The sequence below is a fragment of the Carettochelys insculpta genome, chromosome 2 (assembly GCF_033958435.1).
Source record: "Carettochelys insculpta isolate YL-2023 chromosome 2, ASM3395843v1, whole genome shotgun sequence".
Classification (NCBI taxonomy): domain Eukaryota; kingdom Metazoa; phylum Chordata; order Testudines; family Carettochelyidae; genus Carettochelys; species Carettochelys insculpta.
The window spans coordinates 268,351,085-268,368,526 of NC_134138.1; the positions used below are offsets into that span (position 1 = coordinate 268,351,085).

At 42.3% G+C, this 17,442-nt stretch overlaps 1 protein-coding gene across 1 annotated transcript in view; it reads right to left on the reverse strand.

Moving 5' to 3' along the window:
- Positions 1 to 271: 271 nt before the first annotated feature.
- Positions 272 to 17,442, reverse strand: part of LOC142008336 (sodium channel protein type 5 subunit alpha-like) — a 116,477-nt gene continuing 99,306 nt past the window's right edge. Inside the window, exons 21-26 of the mRNA XM_074985516.1 lie at positions 17,097 to 17,375; positions 16,262 to 16,319; positions 14,194 to 14,331; positions 7,214 to 7,314; positions 3,950 to 4,220; positions 272 to 1,479 (exon numbers count right to left, since the gene is read on the reverse strand). Of these exons, the coding sequence (XP_074841617.1) occupies positions 272 to 1,479; positions 3,950 to 4,220; positions 7,214 to 7,314; positions 14,194 to 14,331; positions 16,262 to 16,319; positions 17,097 to 17,375 (2,055 nt within the window). The remainder of the gene's footprint in view (positions 1,480 to 3,949; positions 4,221 to 7,213; positions 7,315 to 14,193; positions 14,332 to 16,261; positions 16,320 to 17,096; positions 17,376 to 17,442) is intronic.

Here is a 17,442-nt window from a genome sequence, read left to right on the forward strand (position 1 = left end):
TTAGCAGAAGTAAGAGGAATACAACTCTATCAGTACAGTGTCTGTACCACAATAACCATGTACAGATTATCCTATGCATATATAAATGAAAATATTAAGCAAAGTTGAATGTAGCAAGGTCATAGGTTATTGTTTGGTAAATTCTGTAGGTAAGGGTGAAACACCACTTTTTCTTTTGCAACTAATGTTTAATAAGACTGCGGCTTCAACTGCTGTATATTCACATCACAACATGCTGTGGACCATATTTTAAAGCATTCTAAACAAACATTTAAACAATGGATTCTTTTTCTCTCTCTGCAGACAGTTGATAATCTATAGGTTCATCATTCAGGGGAGAGTCTGCCATCTTCACGCTGAGGTGCTTATTAGTGATTCCAGTCACACTGTCATAGGATGGAGGGAAAGATTTGTCTACATTTCTACAACAGTTTTCATTCACCATGAATGTGATGAGGCCTTCTTTCCCTGGAGCATCTTCAAGGATGTCACCATCACAGATTCTATGATGGTACACAAAAGAGGACTGCTTCATGGAATGTTGAATCAAATGACTTCTGTAAGCCCTCTGGATAATAATGGCAGAAACTTCTTCTTGTTTGTGTTTAATTGTCGTTGTAATTGGTTCATAAGAAAGTGTAGATGGATTAGCACCCATAAACTTTTCCTCCATCTGAACTTTTAGAGTATCCATATCCCCAGATTCTCCTAGCACCCGTTTAGTGAAAGCAAATAAAATATCCAAACAGTGGATCCGATCTCCACTGACCATGGGAAGATCCATTGCTATGAGCTCAATTTTGTTTGGTTTGGCTACACGTAAAGGTTCTGCCAGTGCATCTGCAAAGTCTGAAAGTGCTGAATACTCAATAAACTGTGTTGCCGCTGGATCAAACTTCTCCCAGACTTCATAAAACATATCAAAGTCATCTTCACTTAGAGGATCTGTACTTTCCTCAGTGGCAACACTGAAGTTCTCTAAAATAACAGCTATATACATGTTTACAACAATAAGAAATGATATGATAACGTAACTTACAAAGAATATAATACCCACAGCAGGTTTACCACATTCTCCCACAGTACCCTGTATTGTTGGATCACAATATGGCGGTCCAGTGTTTAAAATAGGACTGAGAAGACCATCCCAGCCAGCAGATGTTGTGATTTGGAAGAGACAGAGCATGCTGTTAGCAAAGGTTTGGAAGTTGAACATGTCATCAATACCACCCTCCCACTGAACATATGCAAAATTTGCCATACCAAAAATGGCATAAATAAACATGACCAGAAAAAGTAAGAGGCCAATGTTGAACAGAGCGGGAAGGGACATCATTAAGGCAAAAAGAAGAGTTCTAATTCCTTTGGCAGCTCGGACAAGTCTTAGTATTCGTCCAATTCGAGCCAAGCGAATCACTCTGAAGAGCGTAGGTGAGAAATAATTTTCAAATGCTTTAACAATGCCAGAAAGCACAGTGCCTAAAATCAGAAATAAGTAATGAATTAGAATTTCTAATTGTTGCTAATTATTAAAGGAAAGACATAATATTATCAGTAAAATGGGCTAGCACTAACAAGTCTTGATTCTTAAAGCAAAAGGTACACATTTCTAAAAAACTTAAATGTCTTACTTATAAAAGTTTTGAAATTAAAACAATACCAGACCTCATGGATTATATTTTTCAAATAAAGGTGTCTATGTTGTGCCCCTAAAATCTGGATATGAGCTACTGCATATGTAAAACATACAAGTAGGTGCTTTTATGTGCTGCACGTTGCACGACCACTGGGTACATGTGCATTTTCCATAGGAGCAGTTTATGTAAATACATTTTACCATTCAGACCTAAATGTTGAGAAAACGAAAACACGACACGAGAGTCACAGGCCTTTGATATTTAGATACAGTGGTGATGAGGGACAAATAAAAGACAGAAAAATGGCAGGGTAAATAACAATATGCTCTATGTTACAATGAGGCTTTTGCTTCTTTTCTAGGAGCTGCACCACAGACATTTACTGGTCTGGTACTGTCTCTAACCTAATGCACAAAGTCTATTTGCACTACCAGTAAAGTCTATACTTTTAGATCTAGAGGTCCTAGGTTCAATCACTGCAGATGACCAGTCCAGAGGTGGTGTTACCGAATGAAAGGCTGAATCAATTGAGGGCTTCCTAGAGAGTCTCCACTGCAGTCCCAAACAGTCTCATATAAAAACAGGAAAAAAGATAATCTTCCAGATGTCAGCTGGCCAAGGCTTCATGTAACTACCTATTCTCTTTTTTTCCCATTACACAAAAAGGTTTTCTTTCTTTTGCTGTCCCTATAGGTCTATTTGTTTTTGCTATTTCCTAGGAATTCTTTGTAGCAAGGGACACCATAATGAAATATTTATCTTTTAAAGAATTGTCCTTAAATCTCCTAATCTTTATGGGGACCCACTTCTTTGCTCCTTGTTTTCCACCATTTTCACCAAAAAGGAGTCAGGGAGAGGTTTGGATACATTTCTCTCAATACTAAAGGTATGTCTATACTTACTGGGAGATTGCCCCAGTCAAGCTCGATCTTCTGGGGTTCAATTTCATATGCCTAATGGCAATGTACAAAATCAAACTTCCAGGGCTTGACAGTCGATCCCTGTATTCATTATTGCAAGGAGTATGGGAAGTCGATGGAAGACTTTCTCCTGTCAACCTCCCTCTGTGAGGACAGCCAGATAAGTTGATCCTAGATACATCAATTCCAGTTATGCAATTATCATAGTTGGAATTGTGTATTCAAGATCAATTTTCAGGTATAGTGCAGACTTGACCTTGTACTGCTACACTAAATAGGGCTAATTAGATGGAGAGCAAATATTTTAATTCCTGATATACCTTCTTCTATCAATTTTGCATTCTTTTGCATTAGAAGTAGTTAAAAAAGTAGAACATAAATTTTATTCCAGCTCTTCACCCCATTTCTACATTAAAATCTGTTCAAACTAAATTCAACACATTTTGGCCTGATTCTCCTCTCTGTTATTTTATTATTACTTCATTGAGTTCAGTTGAGTGACTCTTGATTTCCACTAGTGTGAGAGGTGAATCAACATAATTTTAATCTAAATTAGATTGTTGAATAAAATGATACATTTTGACAATATATTATAAGCATGAAAACAAAATTCAGTGAGTTTGATGATGAGGTGAGGATTTTTCCATGTAGAAAGATTGCTCAAACAAGAGAAATAATCAAAGATATTATACTTACTAAGAAGAACAGTTATATCTTGATTATATCTACCATTATTCAGGATTGATCAGATGCTATATAAAGTTGCTATATTTTAATTTCAATTTTTGCAACTGATTCTCCTCTATAATGTTGATGTATTGTATATGCTTTAAAATTGACAAAATATTTCTTCATAAACCAAAACTATAACAAGACATGATATCAAATGATAAAAGATTATGCCATCACTGAGCTCTGAAAAAATTATCTGCACTTTTGTAAAAATTAAAATGTTTCACATCACTAAAATAACCCCTAACTAACACAGAAAAATTATTAATTTTGTCAGATGAACTTTCTTTTTAGGGTTACAAGACAAAAATACAATATTTATTACAACATTGCTCATTACATTAACTTTTCATACAGTAAAACAAAAAACATTATCAGAGAGTCTATCCTTCCACTATAAAAAGTAGTCCCTTTTAAAAGGTAAGAGAAAACAATAGAAAACTTTATAATTCCCCTTCTATGCTATTTTGCCTATATTTGTTGGCATTTCATCCTCTGACCTTTCTTTTCTTTCTCTTTTTTCAAATCTGTTGTGATGTCACTTCCCGGCACTTTGTACCCAGCAACAATGTATTCCATTTCATGAAAGGTTTGTGGCCAAGAAACAAATTGCAACTCAATTTGGTATAGTAAAGAAAATGTCTGTGTATTTTTACTTACCAACAATGGACATGATGACAACACTTAAGTCAAATATGTTCCAGCCATTGGTGAAGTAGTAGTGTCTCAGGGCCAACAATTTCATGATGCACTCTGCAGTAAAGATGGCAACAAAGAAGATGTTGATTTTATTAAGAATATTAGTCTTCTTAGCAGTTTGATCATCAGTTTCTATCATCATAGTTATCATGTTAAGGCAGATAAGAATCATGATGACTACATCAAAGGCTTGGCTTGTTACGATGTCAAAAAAAACCCCTTGGTATTTGTTCTGTAGGAGAGAAAAAAAGAGGTGTTAGTATTGATGAGGCTGTAGGCAGACACAGAATAACAGCAATGTAGGGCAAGAAGTTATCTAGTCCATCCTGATGCACTGAGTGGGAACCAAGTATAGCTACACACTACCTGATAGGTGTTTGTCTAATATGTTACTAAAAATCTCCATTGGTGGGGATTCCACAACCTCACTTGCTAACCCATTCCAAACCTTAATTAGCCTGATAGTTCAGACTTTTTTCTCATATATCACCTAAATCTTCTCACTTCAGATTAAACATTTTTTCTATGGGCACTGAAAACATTTGATCACAGTCCTGCTAATCAGAGCCCTCAACATATTTGACAACTGTTATCAGGTCCCACTTCACTCCTCTTTTCTCAGGACTAAACATGCCCATATTTTTAACGATTCCCCAATTTTCTAAACCTTTACTCATTTTTATTGCTCTCTTCCAGATTCATATTTGTCTGCATCTTTCTTTAAGCATGACATCCAAAACTGGACACAACACTTCAGCTGAAGCCTCCTGAGTACCAACCAAAGCAGAACAGTATAATCTGAATACTATCCTTTTTCACAAACATCATCATACTATTGGTTCATATTACATTTGTGATCCATTGACATCCCCAGACACTTTTCTGCAGCTCTACTACCTAGGCAGTCAATCCTCATTTTGTATTTGAGTATTTCCCTTTTCTTTCCTGAGGCTACATCTCCAGTATGATATAAATTCGATTTTATTAAATTCAATTTTATAACACTGGGTTTTATAAATTCACATATAAGTATCCTCACCTCCCCACAAAGTCGCTACAAAGTCAAGTTAGTGCTGCCAAACATCGACTGTTGTAGTAGTGCATTGCGGGAACCTATCCCACAGTCCCCTCAGCCCTGTAGTAGCCTGGGTTTTTTTGCTGATGCAGTATGGGGAAAAAATGCCCCACATGTGGTTGTAGGTATGTGATGTCATCTTCCCACACTACACTGCCCTCATTCCCCTCCTGTGGAAAGCAAATGGTCATTTTTTTCAGAAGGAAATAAGTTAAAGGAGTGAATCCCAGTCAAAAGAAAACTAAATAGACTGGGCTTCAGAAGATGACTGAACCATATAAACTGGCTGCTCAGCTGCTTTTCTCCCATTGAAGGAACATCTTCACATTATTATCATTCCCTTTAGGTATGACTTTTGCCTGATCAGCCAACTAGCATGCCAGGCAGGGGACTGTCATACCCACATGCCAGAATGACTCTGTGCCCTGGGATCACCCACATGATTGTGTCATGTCAACTGGTCTCTCAGCTACTTTGTCCCACCTTGAAACTACCCCTGCCTGGCCAGAATGGTATAACTTTTATGTTATCAGCCAAACAGATTGCCAGACAGGGGGCTGTCATACCCACATAACAGAATGACTGTGCCCTGGGATTACCCAGGTGACTGTGCTATCTCATCTGGTCACTCAGATACTTTTACCCCCTTGAAAGCACAGTATGTATGGTATAACACATCTTGCTTTCATTGGGTTGGGGGCTAGTCACGTGATGTGGCTGGACACAAGATAGATTCCCACTGCATGGCATCTGGAGCAGGGGGAGGCGGTACAAATGTGAACTGCAGAAAAGATGTGTCTTGGCCTCTCATGCACACATGACCCCCACAGCTTAGCTGCCACATGGTGCTGTGAGGCGGGAGCTGGCGTCAGCACTGAAATAAAAATCTTGGCCTCTCCTACTACATCCTATGCAGGGAAGAATCCACCACTCAGTGTAGGGGCTATTTTTTCCTGGGTAGATGAGATCATCTCACTGATAATAAAGAAATTAATTCAAAATGGGCCCAGGTGCCCACTTCAATCTCCTGTGCTTCCTGGTGCCAAATTGAAATTCGCAGGCTTCCTGTTACCTACTTCCTGCATGCCTGGAGAGCCACAGAGATGGAAGTGACTAGAGCACATAACCATGGGGCCTTGTGGAATACACATGGGACACCACTGGAGGCCAATAAAGTCAATGTAAATAATTGACATTTGCACACTGGCATTAATCTGACATTTTAAATTCAAACTTGGTGCTATGCCAACTCGCTTTGTGGGTGTAATAATGTTGACCTTAGTGCTCCCTAAAATTGACCTAATGGCATTCACAGTGAAGATGATGACATAAAATTGAGCTAACTGCCTTAAAATTGACTTTACGATGATGTGTAGACGTAGCCTAAGTTTAGTACTTTGCACTTTTACTTAGGGAATTTCATTTTGTTGATTTTAGATCAATTGTCCAATATATTAAGGACATTTAGAATTTTATTCCTGTTCTTCAAAGTACTTGCAACCCTACTCAGATAAGTGCTCTCTACTCCGTTATCCGAGTCATTATTGAATAGGATATCTCCAACTAAATTTATCCATTCTATTTGACAGCTGGCCATTGATAAGCACTCTCTGGGTATGATTTTTCAACATGTTTTGCACCCATTTATAGTAATTCCATCTAGACCACATTTCCCATGTTTGCTTATTAGAACATGGAAATATGATAAAAGCCTTACTAAAATCAAGATATATCTACTATTTCTCCTGGTTTTCCAGCCATCCCCAGTAACTATGTAAAATAAATGTATATACTCATGAGTGGATAGCTTCAGTTTTTCTATGTTACAATGTTATTTAATTTATTTGAATGACAACTATATACTTATATCAGGCTATACAAATCCTGAAGGATAATCAATTTGAGGATAAATATAAAAACAATATTTCTGTATTGAACTTCATAAACATTTAATGTGTATAATCTTTAGAATCAATGACAAATTTCTTGATGTAGAAGTAAGACCATGAACTCTGTGTGCAGTAATGGAAAGAAATGGGTATAATGCACATGAAGTAATTTTTCTTTTCTATAGGGGATTAAATTATTTTTACTACGGTTTTTCACTGATTCGAGATATTTTTGCTGGAAGAACTCAAGAGGTCTCTCACCAATGGCCTTGGGATAGGTTTTTGGGGTTTCTTGGATCCCAGTTTTTTCATTGCATTATAATATTTTTTCTGTTCTTCTGTCATAAAGATGTCATGTCCACCTAAGTATATGGAAACAGTGCTGATGTTATTGTTGATGAGAAAGAAACATTACTGCCATGCAAGAGTCTAGATTGTTGAAATCAACACTTCTTTCTTTTTTTATTCTGTCAACTCTTGCTAACCCTTTTCAAGTACCATTTTAGGACCAAAGCAGTACAGTAAATTAACAAAGATCTCCCAGAGCAGCTGTTCTGTGGTGACACTCTAGTGCAGTGGTTCTTAATCTGGAGTGCATGCACCAATGCCCTTTCTGGGAGTGTGAGACATGCCAGGTGTTTTTAGAAGGTAGATTATTGAAAACACAAATTAAGCACGGGCATGTAATTACAACTACTTTGTTTCATCAAACCTATGTATTTATTAACATTATACATTTTCGATATATTTAATATGCATTTAAAAGTGTATAACACCCCCCATCTCCATTTCTGATTTTTGATAAGGGGTGCAAGAAGTACAGGTTTCTGATCCTGTACACTAACTGGAGTTCTTCAAGATGGTTGTCCCCATGGGTGCTCCACCTTAGGTGTGTCAGCACTGCTGCGCCCATAAGCCGAAGATTTTCATAGCAGTTGCCCCTCAGCCAGCTGCCCGTGCCTGCAGAGTACAGGCTCAAGATGCCTGTGACAGGCACTGCTCATGCGTGGGCAGCCTGTCACCTCTGTTCTTCTCTGATCCAGATGCCTAGATAGAAATCTGAAGCAGAGAACAGGTAGGTGGGTGGTGGAGCACTCACAGAGACAACCATCTCAAAGAACTCCAGTTACTGAACAGGGTGAGTAACCTCTCCTTCTTCTTCAAGGGTCCCTGTGGGTGCTTCACCTTAGGTGACTACAGAGCAGTTCTGAGATTTGGAGGTGGGACCTTCGGATTTTATGCATCGGACGATAACAGTATGGAGTGGCCAAACTTGGTTTGAGAGTCAGAGTAGGATTTTATGGCATAGTGATGTGTAAAAGTGTGTGCAGAGGCCCATATTGCTGCTCTGCATATGTCTTCTCTGGATACGCCCTGGAGAAAGGCAGTAGATGTGGCCATTTCCCATGTGGAATGTGCACAAAGATTAGAAGAAGGCTATTTATCCATGTTAGCATAAACAAGTCGTATGCAGATGGAAATCTACTTAGGGAGTCTCTGTTTGGAAATGGGCATGCCACAGGATCTTTTGGCCATGGAGACAAACAGTCAAGCTGTCTTACAGAAATATTGTGTTCTTTGCAGGTAAAAGACCAGTGCTTGCTGAATGTCCAGGGTATGCAGGGATCTGTGCTCGTCATTGATGTGTTGTTTGGGGAAGAATACCAGTAGGTAGACTGTTTCATGACAATGGAAGGAGGTGAGCACTTTCGGGAGGAACTGAGAGTGTGTTCATAGTACCACTTTGTTTTTGTAAAAGGCTGTGTTGGGAGGTTGTGAGGCGACAGTACTGATCTCTCGTACTGTGCGTGCTGATGTTATTGCCACGAGGAAAGCTAACTTCAGGGAGAGATCTAGGAGTGAGCATGTGGTCAATGGTTTGAAGGGTTTCCCCATGAGAGATATGAGAACTAAATTAAGGTCCCATGATGGTGTTGGGTCCTTAATTGGGGGAAACAGGTTCTGAAGGCCCCTCAGGTATCGTTGGACTGAAGGATGAGTAACGACTGAACAGTCTCGAATTGGCAGGTGGAATGTCGATATGGCAGCTATGCGGACCCTGATGGTGTTTACTGGTAGGTTCATTTGTTGCAGAAAGGTCAAGTAAGCGACTATTTGTGGAACCTCTGATTGCACATGACATGATTGTGATTGGCACCATGCTATAAAATGCTGCCACTTTTGAAAATAAGTCTTTCTTGTTGCTGGTGTTCTGCTGTTTTCCAGGATCATGAGAATCTGTGGTGGGTATAGGAGCTCCAGGTCCATCAGCCAACCAGGTACTATGCATGCAGATGGAGACAGTCAACAGCTGGGTGGCGAATCGAGCTGTTCCGTTGAGTGAGGAGCATCAGAACAGGAGGGAAGCAGTGAGGAGGATGCCTGGAGAGAAGCAGCAGATCAGGGAACCACGTTTGTCTGGGACATCTGGGGTGCTAGGAGGATGACCCAAGCTCCATCCCATCTTATCTTGGCTGTCAAGCTCTGAATAAGGGGTGTTGGCAGGAATGCATACATGAAAGGTGAATTCAATGTGATGCTGAACACATCCCCTAGAGAGTTGTGCCCTATTTCATGTCTGGAGCAAAATAGGGGGCATAGAATGTTGGCAGCTGTGACAAATAGGTCTATCATTTGGAAGCCCCACTTGCAGAAAGCATGGTGGATGGAGGACTTGTTGATTTCCCTCTCATGGTCTGTTGAGAAAATAAGACCCAGATTGTTTGCTGGTATGTAGTTCTTGCCCGGAACGTGAGCCACAACAATGTGGACCTGATGGGGGATACACCACTCCCAGAGTAGTATTACTTCCTGGCGGAGTTGTTTTGAGCATACCCTACCCGGTGTGTTTATATAATGCACAGCTGTCATCTTATCTGTTAGTATGTGTACTGTAGTGTTGGAGCTCTGGGGTGAAGACTTGTATGCATGCGTACCGAACTGCTTTCAACTTTAGGAAGCTGATGTGTTGTAGTTACTTATTTGGGGACCATGTACCCTGGGCTAATTGGTCCCCAAGATGAGCACCCTAACCCAAGAGGGAGGTGTCCGACGTGATTGTGAGTGTAGGATGGGGTCTCTGGAACAGCACTCCTACACACACATTGCCGGCTTGCATCCCCCAGGGGAAGGAGCTCCTGACCTTGGCTGGGACACTCAATGACTTGTTCAGCAGGTGTAGGTGGGACCTGAATACTGCTCTGAACCACACCTGCAAGGGTCCCATTCATAAACGTGTGTGTACCACCGATATTGCTGCCGCCAAGTGACCTATGAGGCATAGGCATTGCCTGACTGGTACGGTCGGTGAAAGTTGCAGACCAGTGACAAGGTCTTGTACATCTTCAGCCTGTGTGGTGGATGAGAGGCTGTAGCAGTCTGGCAGCCTAGGAGCGCCCCTGTGAATTCAAGTCTTGGGGTTGGTGCAAGGGTGCACTTTTGAAGGTTTATGCACAGGCCAAGGCTCGAGAAAAGAATACTGGTATTCAACATCGCTTGTTCATTCTGTGCCCGGGTCTAGCCGCTTATCAGGCAATTGTCTATATAGGGAAAGAAGGTTACTCCCTTTGTTCTCAGGAATGCAGTGACCACTGCAAGCACCTTTGAAAAAACCCTCAGTACTGTACATAGGCTGAAGGGACTCACCCTGTATTGGGAATGTTGATTTGCTATGGTGAATCTGAGGAACATCCTGTGTGCTGGATGAATGGATGGAGGGAAGTATGCATCTTGCAGGACAAGAGTGGACAGCCAGTCCACTCTTTGCAGAGCGGGAATAATAATGGCTAGCTTTACCATTTTGAATTTTTGACAGAGAATGTGCCAGTTCAGGTACCTGCTGTCTAATATGGGTCTCCAGCCCTCTGAATTCTTTTCTGTGAGGAAATACCTTGAGTAGAGTCCCATTCCCCTGTTTTCAGTGCGTACTTTTTCTATTACCCCCAACCAAAGAAGTTGTTGTGTCTCTTGCATGAGCAGCAGCTCGTGAGAGGGGTCCCCAAAAAGGGACAGAGAAGGGGAATGGGGCCAGGGCTTGGAGGGAAACAGGTTGAAGATTGCCTCCTCCTAGGTTGCTTCTGGGATTGCCTATTATCAAATTCCCTGTTATTAAAGGCCAGTGCCTTGAAACTGTAGTTGGATTGCCTGTTTTGAGGGCACTTTCAGGTGATCAAATGGAAGCCCAGAGTACATAGTGTTACCCTTGATTCTTTGATAGAGTGTAAAGTCTCATTAGTACTTTCAGCAAAGGGGCAAGACATCTCAAAAGGCAGGTCTTGCACTGTGGCCTGAACCTCTTTGGAAAACCCAGACAGTTGTAGCCTGGACACTCGCCTCATGACTACTGTGCAGACTTGGGACCAGGTGGTAGTATCCGCTGAGTCTAATGCTGATTGCAGGGATGTTTTTGCAATTAGACAGCCTTCGCTCATGAGCACCTTGTATTGTTCTGCTTCATTGTCAGGAATTGCATCAGAGAAGGTGTAGAATTGGTCAAAAATGTGATGAGTCTATTTGGTTAGCAGGACCATATAATTGGCAATTCGAAATTGTAGGCTAGCTGAGGAGTATGCTTTCTTCCCCATTACATCCAGCCTTTTCCAGTCTTTGTCACCCTAGTTGACCCTGTAATTGTGTTGCTTTCCCCTCTGATTTACTGCATTCACTATCAATGAGTTGCAGTGCAGGTGAGCGAAAAGGAATTCTGCACCCGAGGGGGCAACACAGTATTTGTGCTCTAGCCTGTTTGAGGTGGGCATAATCAAGGTCGGGGTATTCTAGAGGAGTTTGGTTGGCTCTAGCAGAATCTCATTAATTGGAATTGCCAGTCTGTTACGTGTAGATGTCTGGCGAATGTTTGTCAATTTGTGTTTGAAGTCCCCTGATGTTGGAAGAGGTATTTCGAGTCTGTGTGTGACTCTCCAAAAGAGGTCCTGAAAGGACTTGGAATCATCATCTGAGGTGGCAAGTTGTACCGCTGAAGCAGTCGAAGATGGAGAGGACAGGTGTGGAGGAAGGGGAGAGGGTGAGCGGTCCTCCCCCGTTGAGTGTGAGGCACAGTCTTTGATCTCAGATAGCTTTGACTTGGTAGACGAATATTTGCTGGAGTGGGGTCTGCCCCTCACACCAGGAAAGGTTGTGGCATGGGCTGTGGCCAAGGCTGTTGTCTGAATGCCCCCCAGTGGGATCCAATATGGCCAGCTGGGTGATATAGGTGGCGGTGCCCAGCAGTGCTGCCAAGGTTGTGGCTGTGGCAGGTTAGGATGTCTCTTTGTACTCCTCTTTTGAGGAGGCATGTAGTCCTCTGAATCTTAGGAACTGGAAAAACCAGTTGCTGGGGTGTCACAATAGGAGAGCCTCAGGCTGTGTAAACAACTCTCAATTAGCAGAGGAGTCCTTGGAGTAGAGGTAATAAACAGCTCCTCCATCAAAGTGTAAGGCAGGAATGGTGGGAGGTCATCGGTACAGGAGCCCCCTGCACTGTGGGTACTGAGGAGAGAAGCAGCAGTAGTAGCTGACAGAATTTTGGCACTTCTCCGGTACCAGCTTCTCAGTGCTTCTTCCTGGACAGGCTGGACAAGTGAAAGCGGACGCCAGTGTGGGCTAAGTCTGCTGAGTTGAGGCAGAGGGCCTGTCCTATCAAAGAGCCCCACTGCTTTAGATAAGGAGGGTTTGGACCTCTCTTTCTCTTGCCTCTTTGGCGAGGATGCCTGGGCTGCCCCCTCAACTGCAGGAAGGGCAGCAGCGTGGTGGTTTGAGGCAGTCCCTTGCACTCTCGCGGACACAGAGCCTGACAAGGCATATGGCTTCTTCTTGCCTCTGGGGGATTTCCCCCTCTTTGTAGGGCTTGCCATTGCCAGAGCGCTGTCAGTGCTCTTGACCCCCTGTGGGCTGCACCTCAGGGGCGAGTCTGTTTGCTCTGCAGGAACCAAAGCCTGCTTCATGAGCCAGATGCGGAGCTGCCGCTTGCTGCCTCTGCGAGATCGATGTGAAAGGCTCCTGCAGTGAGGACAGCCTTCAGTTGTGTGCTGGTGTCCCAAGCAACAGACACAGATAGAGTGGCCATCTGACAGAGGGACTGAGACACCACAGGAAGAGCACTCTTTAAAACCCAGGAAACCGGGCATGAGTGAGTGTCTGTCTGTGCTTTAAAGTGGAGCTGGCAAACGGCTGGGGTCCTTTAAGACGCAGCCTTGTCAGCAGCTCTGCTTATCCTCAGTTTATTTCTTAACCTTTCCAACTCTGATGCTTACAGAGCCTGTTTAGTATCAGAGAGGTATCTGTGTTAGTCTGTAGCTTCGAGAACAGCAAGAAGTCTTGTGGCACCTTATAGACTAACAGATATTTTGGAGCGTAAGCGTCTGATGAAGCGGGTCTTTGCCCACGAAAGCTTATGCTTCAAAATATGTTAGTCTATAAGGTGCCACAAGATTTCTTCTTGTTCTCAGAGCCTGTTTAAAGACTCTTCTTATCTCAATTGATTGTTTGTATGTTTGTTTTTCAGAGCTGAGGGAGCGAGAGGGAAATGCCACTGGAGCCAGAGAGGAGAAGAGAAGAACTGAGGTGACAAGCTGCCCATGCAGGAGCAGTAGCTGTCACAGGTGTCAAGGGCCTGTGCTCTGCATGCACCAGCAGCCTGCCGAGGGGCACTGCTATGAAAATCTTTGGCTGTGGGTGCAGTGGTGCTGACACACCTAAGGTGGAGCACCCACGGGGACCCTCAAAGAAGAACATTTTTGATTTTTGGTAAGGGGCGCGAGAACATATTTAGAGAACCAAAGGGGTGCTGGCTGCAGTAAAGGTTAAGAACCACTGCTCTAGTGGCTTAGAAACAATATCATGGTTAGGTTAGGAAGAGCTCAGGCATCTGAGAGAAGGAGCAACTTTCTCCCTCCTCCTCCAACCCATCTTGCTCCCTTCTCCACTGAAGGCCCACTGCCCAGCCCCAGTGCTGCTCTCAGATCCTGTCCCACAGCACTCAGTTGAAGGGCAGGAGAAGTAGCATTCAAGCAATCATGTAGCAGGCTTCGTAGACTCATGAATCAGTGCATCCCAGGAGCCAACAGTTGCATGACTGGGATATAGGGGAGTAGACTCGAGAAGAGGAAGCACTTCACTTGCAATGCGCCTCTATTACATTCAATATGGATGCTGCTCCCTTAATAAAAGTGCAGCTGGCATCCTCTAGTTTGAAGACAACACATAAGGAATACATTAGGGGCCTGGGAACATATACAGTGCACTTATCTTTTTCTTTTGTTGGTTAAAATTGTCAATAATGACACCGACAAAGAGATTCAGTGTAAAGAATGATCCAAAGATAATGAAAATCACAAAATAGAGGTACATGTATACACAACGTTCCATCTTTGGCTGCTCTTCTTTCTGCAAAAATGAAAAGCAAAATGAAAATTGACTAAGAACAGTGCAACCCTGGTCCTGGAAAGAACTCTTTAAAGATGTAGGGATCCTCCCATACAGAGATTCTTGCAGGATATCAAACTTGTTTGATCACTAGAAATGCAGAAAAAACTGTCTGTAATGCACAAAAATAAGGAATTAACTAATCTGTGAGTTAGTACACTGAAAGTCAAGGTGGAGATCTACAGCTTGGCACAGTTAAGCCACATTCTGGGATTTGCACTGTGCTAAAGCGGTGTACACATGCATTTATGTGCAGCAAGCTGCTGCATTCTAGTTTCACAGCCTAGCTAGCTGTGCAGTAATTCACTGTACACAAAGTGATAGCTCTTGCATTTCTGGGGGTGGGAGGGTACAAAGAAAGGGAAGCAGAGCCAAAATGTGTAGTCGGATTCAAGTTAAATTCGAAGATACCACAGAAAACAAGGAACAATGTTCTGCCTAGAATTTGATTATAAGCTGAAAAATACCTGCTGCAAATAACATGCCAAATTTTCTGTTGACATGTTTCCATTGACATAATTGGGCAGATAATTTGGCCCTATGTCTATTAATAGCATAACTGCAGTTTGTTCTTTTGATTTCCTTTGCAATCTTTGTTAAGATATCCTCTGCCCATTGTGCTCAAGGGATACCTGTAATTGTCACTGATGTTGATTATATCTATGCCTGGCCACTCCTCTATCTGGGAACTAAAGGGACATGCTACCAATTCTGGGAGCTACCTTCCACACCCCATCTCCCAGCCTGTAGCTCCCTCCCACTTCCCAATCCCATCATCTCCAGGGCCACTCCACAGCCCACCCTCTTCAACACTCCAACTCCCGACCTCAGCCCAGAGGCTCCTCCAACATTCTGAACTCCTTGACCCTACTCACCAACTCAGAGCCACCTCCTGCACCCCAATCCCCTCATACCAGGTGCTGCCACAGAGTCTGCACCCCCAGGCAGAGCCCACACCTCAACCCACTGCCCCAGCCCAGTAAAATGAGTGAGTAAGCAAGGGTGGGAGAGAGTGAAGGATGGAGGGAGGATGGCTGGAGTGGGTGGGGGTGTAGTCTTGGAGAAAGGACAGAGTGTGACATTGGGGGAGTGCTGAGGGAAGGGGTGGGGCAAAGGTTTTCAGTTTTCTGCAAGTAGAGAGATGGCAACCTTAAAATACCAGAATTCCAGGCACTTCTGACTGACTTCTCCTATGTATCCCAAAACATCCATCAAGAAAAGCCCCATAATATAAAGAAGCCAGCAGTGAAACAGAGCACCATGGGATACCCACCCAGAATACCGATTGCTTACTTCAGAGAAAGTCTCAGCTATTTACACATACAAATACATATTGAATGAGAAAACAGTAGGAGGTCTGCATGCCATCAGCTATTAATATGAACCACTCAGCACACAAAAATTCATTGCTCGTGAATTGTCTTCCTACTCTTTGTGTACACAAAACTTCACATTCATATAGCAACTAACACAGCAGAGCCCTGATTCTGATTTGGGCCTCTGGACGTTATAGTAATATAAATATATTAAATATAATAGTGTTTGTCAATTTATTTTAAGTGGTTGTTTATCCATTTTACTTCAGTCCTGAATTGCCTTTAGCTATAATTTTGTAGGCTTCGAATTTGATGATAAGCAATTTCCCTTAAAATATTTTTCTGTAGAAATTAACTGCACTTATTGTATTGGAGGTCATTGGAAAGTGAAATGTACATATCAGATGCTGGAAATAAAGGAAAGTGATTCTTATCATAAGTGGACAACATCAAGAAAACAGAGAAAAGATTTATAACATCGTGTCATCTAACACCAGCAAGTATGAAAATTGTCAAACACAATTGAAAATTGGAGAAATGATCACCAGGGAGAACATTTAATTTTCATGACCTACCTTTCCTGAATCTACTGCTGCATACATAATATCCATCCAGCCTTTAAATGTTGCCTAGAATAAAAGACATTGTTAAAATCATATTCATCATTCAATAAGAGATACTTCAGCCTGTTTGCAATGTCTTTGTGACACTCGTTTGGGGCAAAGGGTATGCAGTCTGTCTATAAATGTCCTGCAGGCATACTTCTGGTGGAGGTGATCTCCCTGATGTCATGTCTATGACACAGATAGGTCCTAGGCCTCTGTGCCCCATCCATCTTTTTGCATAGGGGACTTATCAGAGGAGGGAGGTGGGCAAACTGCAGTGATATTTCAGCATAACAGTCCTCCACTTCTGTATGATCCATAAAGGCCCTTAATTCAGTTGTAGAACAAAGTTGCCTAACAGCTGGTTTATATTGTGTTGGGCTGAGGACTGATCCTGAGAATCAGGAACTAGCTCACAAATGCTGTCTTCTCCCCCTTCCCATTACTAGCAAATACCTTCCCATTACTAGCAAATATATATATATATATATATATATATATAAAGAGTTTTGTCTTTAGTTTCATTACATTAAACATACTGTCTTCCCAGGGTTAGCTGCAAATCAGAGTAGCACATGTTCAAACAGTTACATCACCAGTTTGCGGATCACCGCTAGGACTACATGTTTGTACGCTAGAGCAATAGGATCTACATGGCCTAACAACATTGCCAGCCTGAACATGGGCTGAAGCGAGAGAAAAGGATCTACAAGGCCACAGTTCCTCACAGAGGTAGGTGAGTAATCAGCACTATGATGCCACCCCATAGTCTGCCAGTTCACAAAAGAAAACAGAACTTACCACCTGAAGAAGAGCCAGATAACCAGAACCAACATTATCAAAGTTGACTTTAAGATTCGTCCAATATAAATTTTGTGTGGCATTACAGGCTATGCAATGGGATTTATTCTTAATATGTGCAGCATCTGCTAATTTCTCTTCAGTTAAGGTAACACATTTTCCAAATCTTCCTGCAAATAGGTTCACTCCCATGATGCTAAAAATGAGCCAGAAAATGAGGCAGACGAGTAGAACATTCATGATGGAAGGGATCGCACCCACCAAGGCATTTACAACCACCTTAAAAGTGAAATAAAAGAAAAGCATACTGCTGTTATAAGCATTTGCATGAGTGGGACACTAAAAT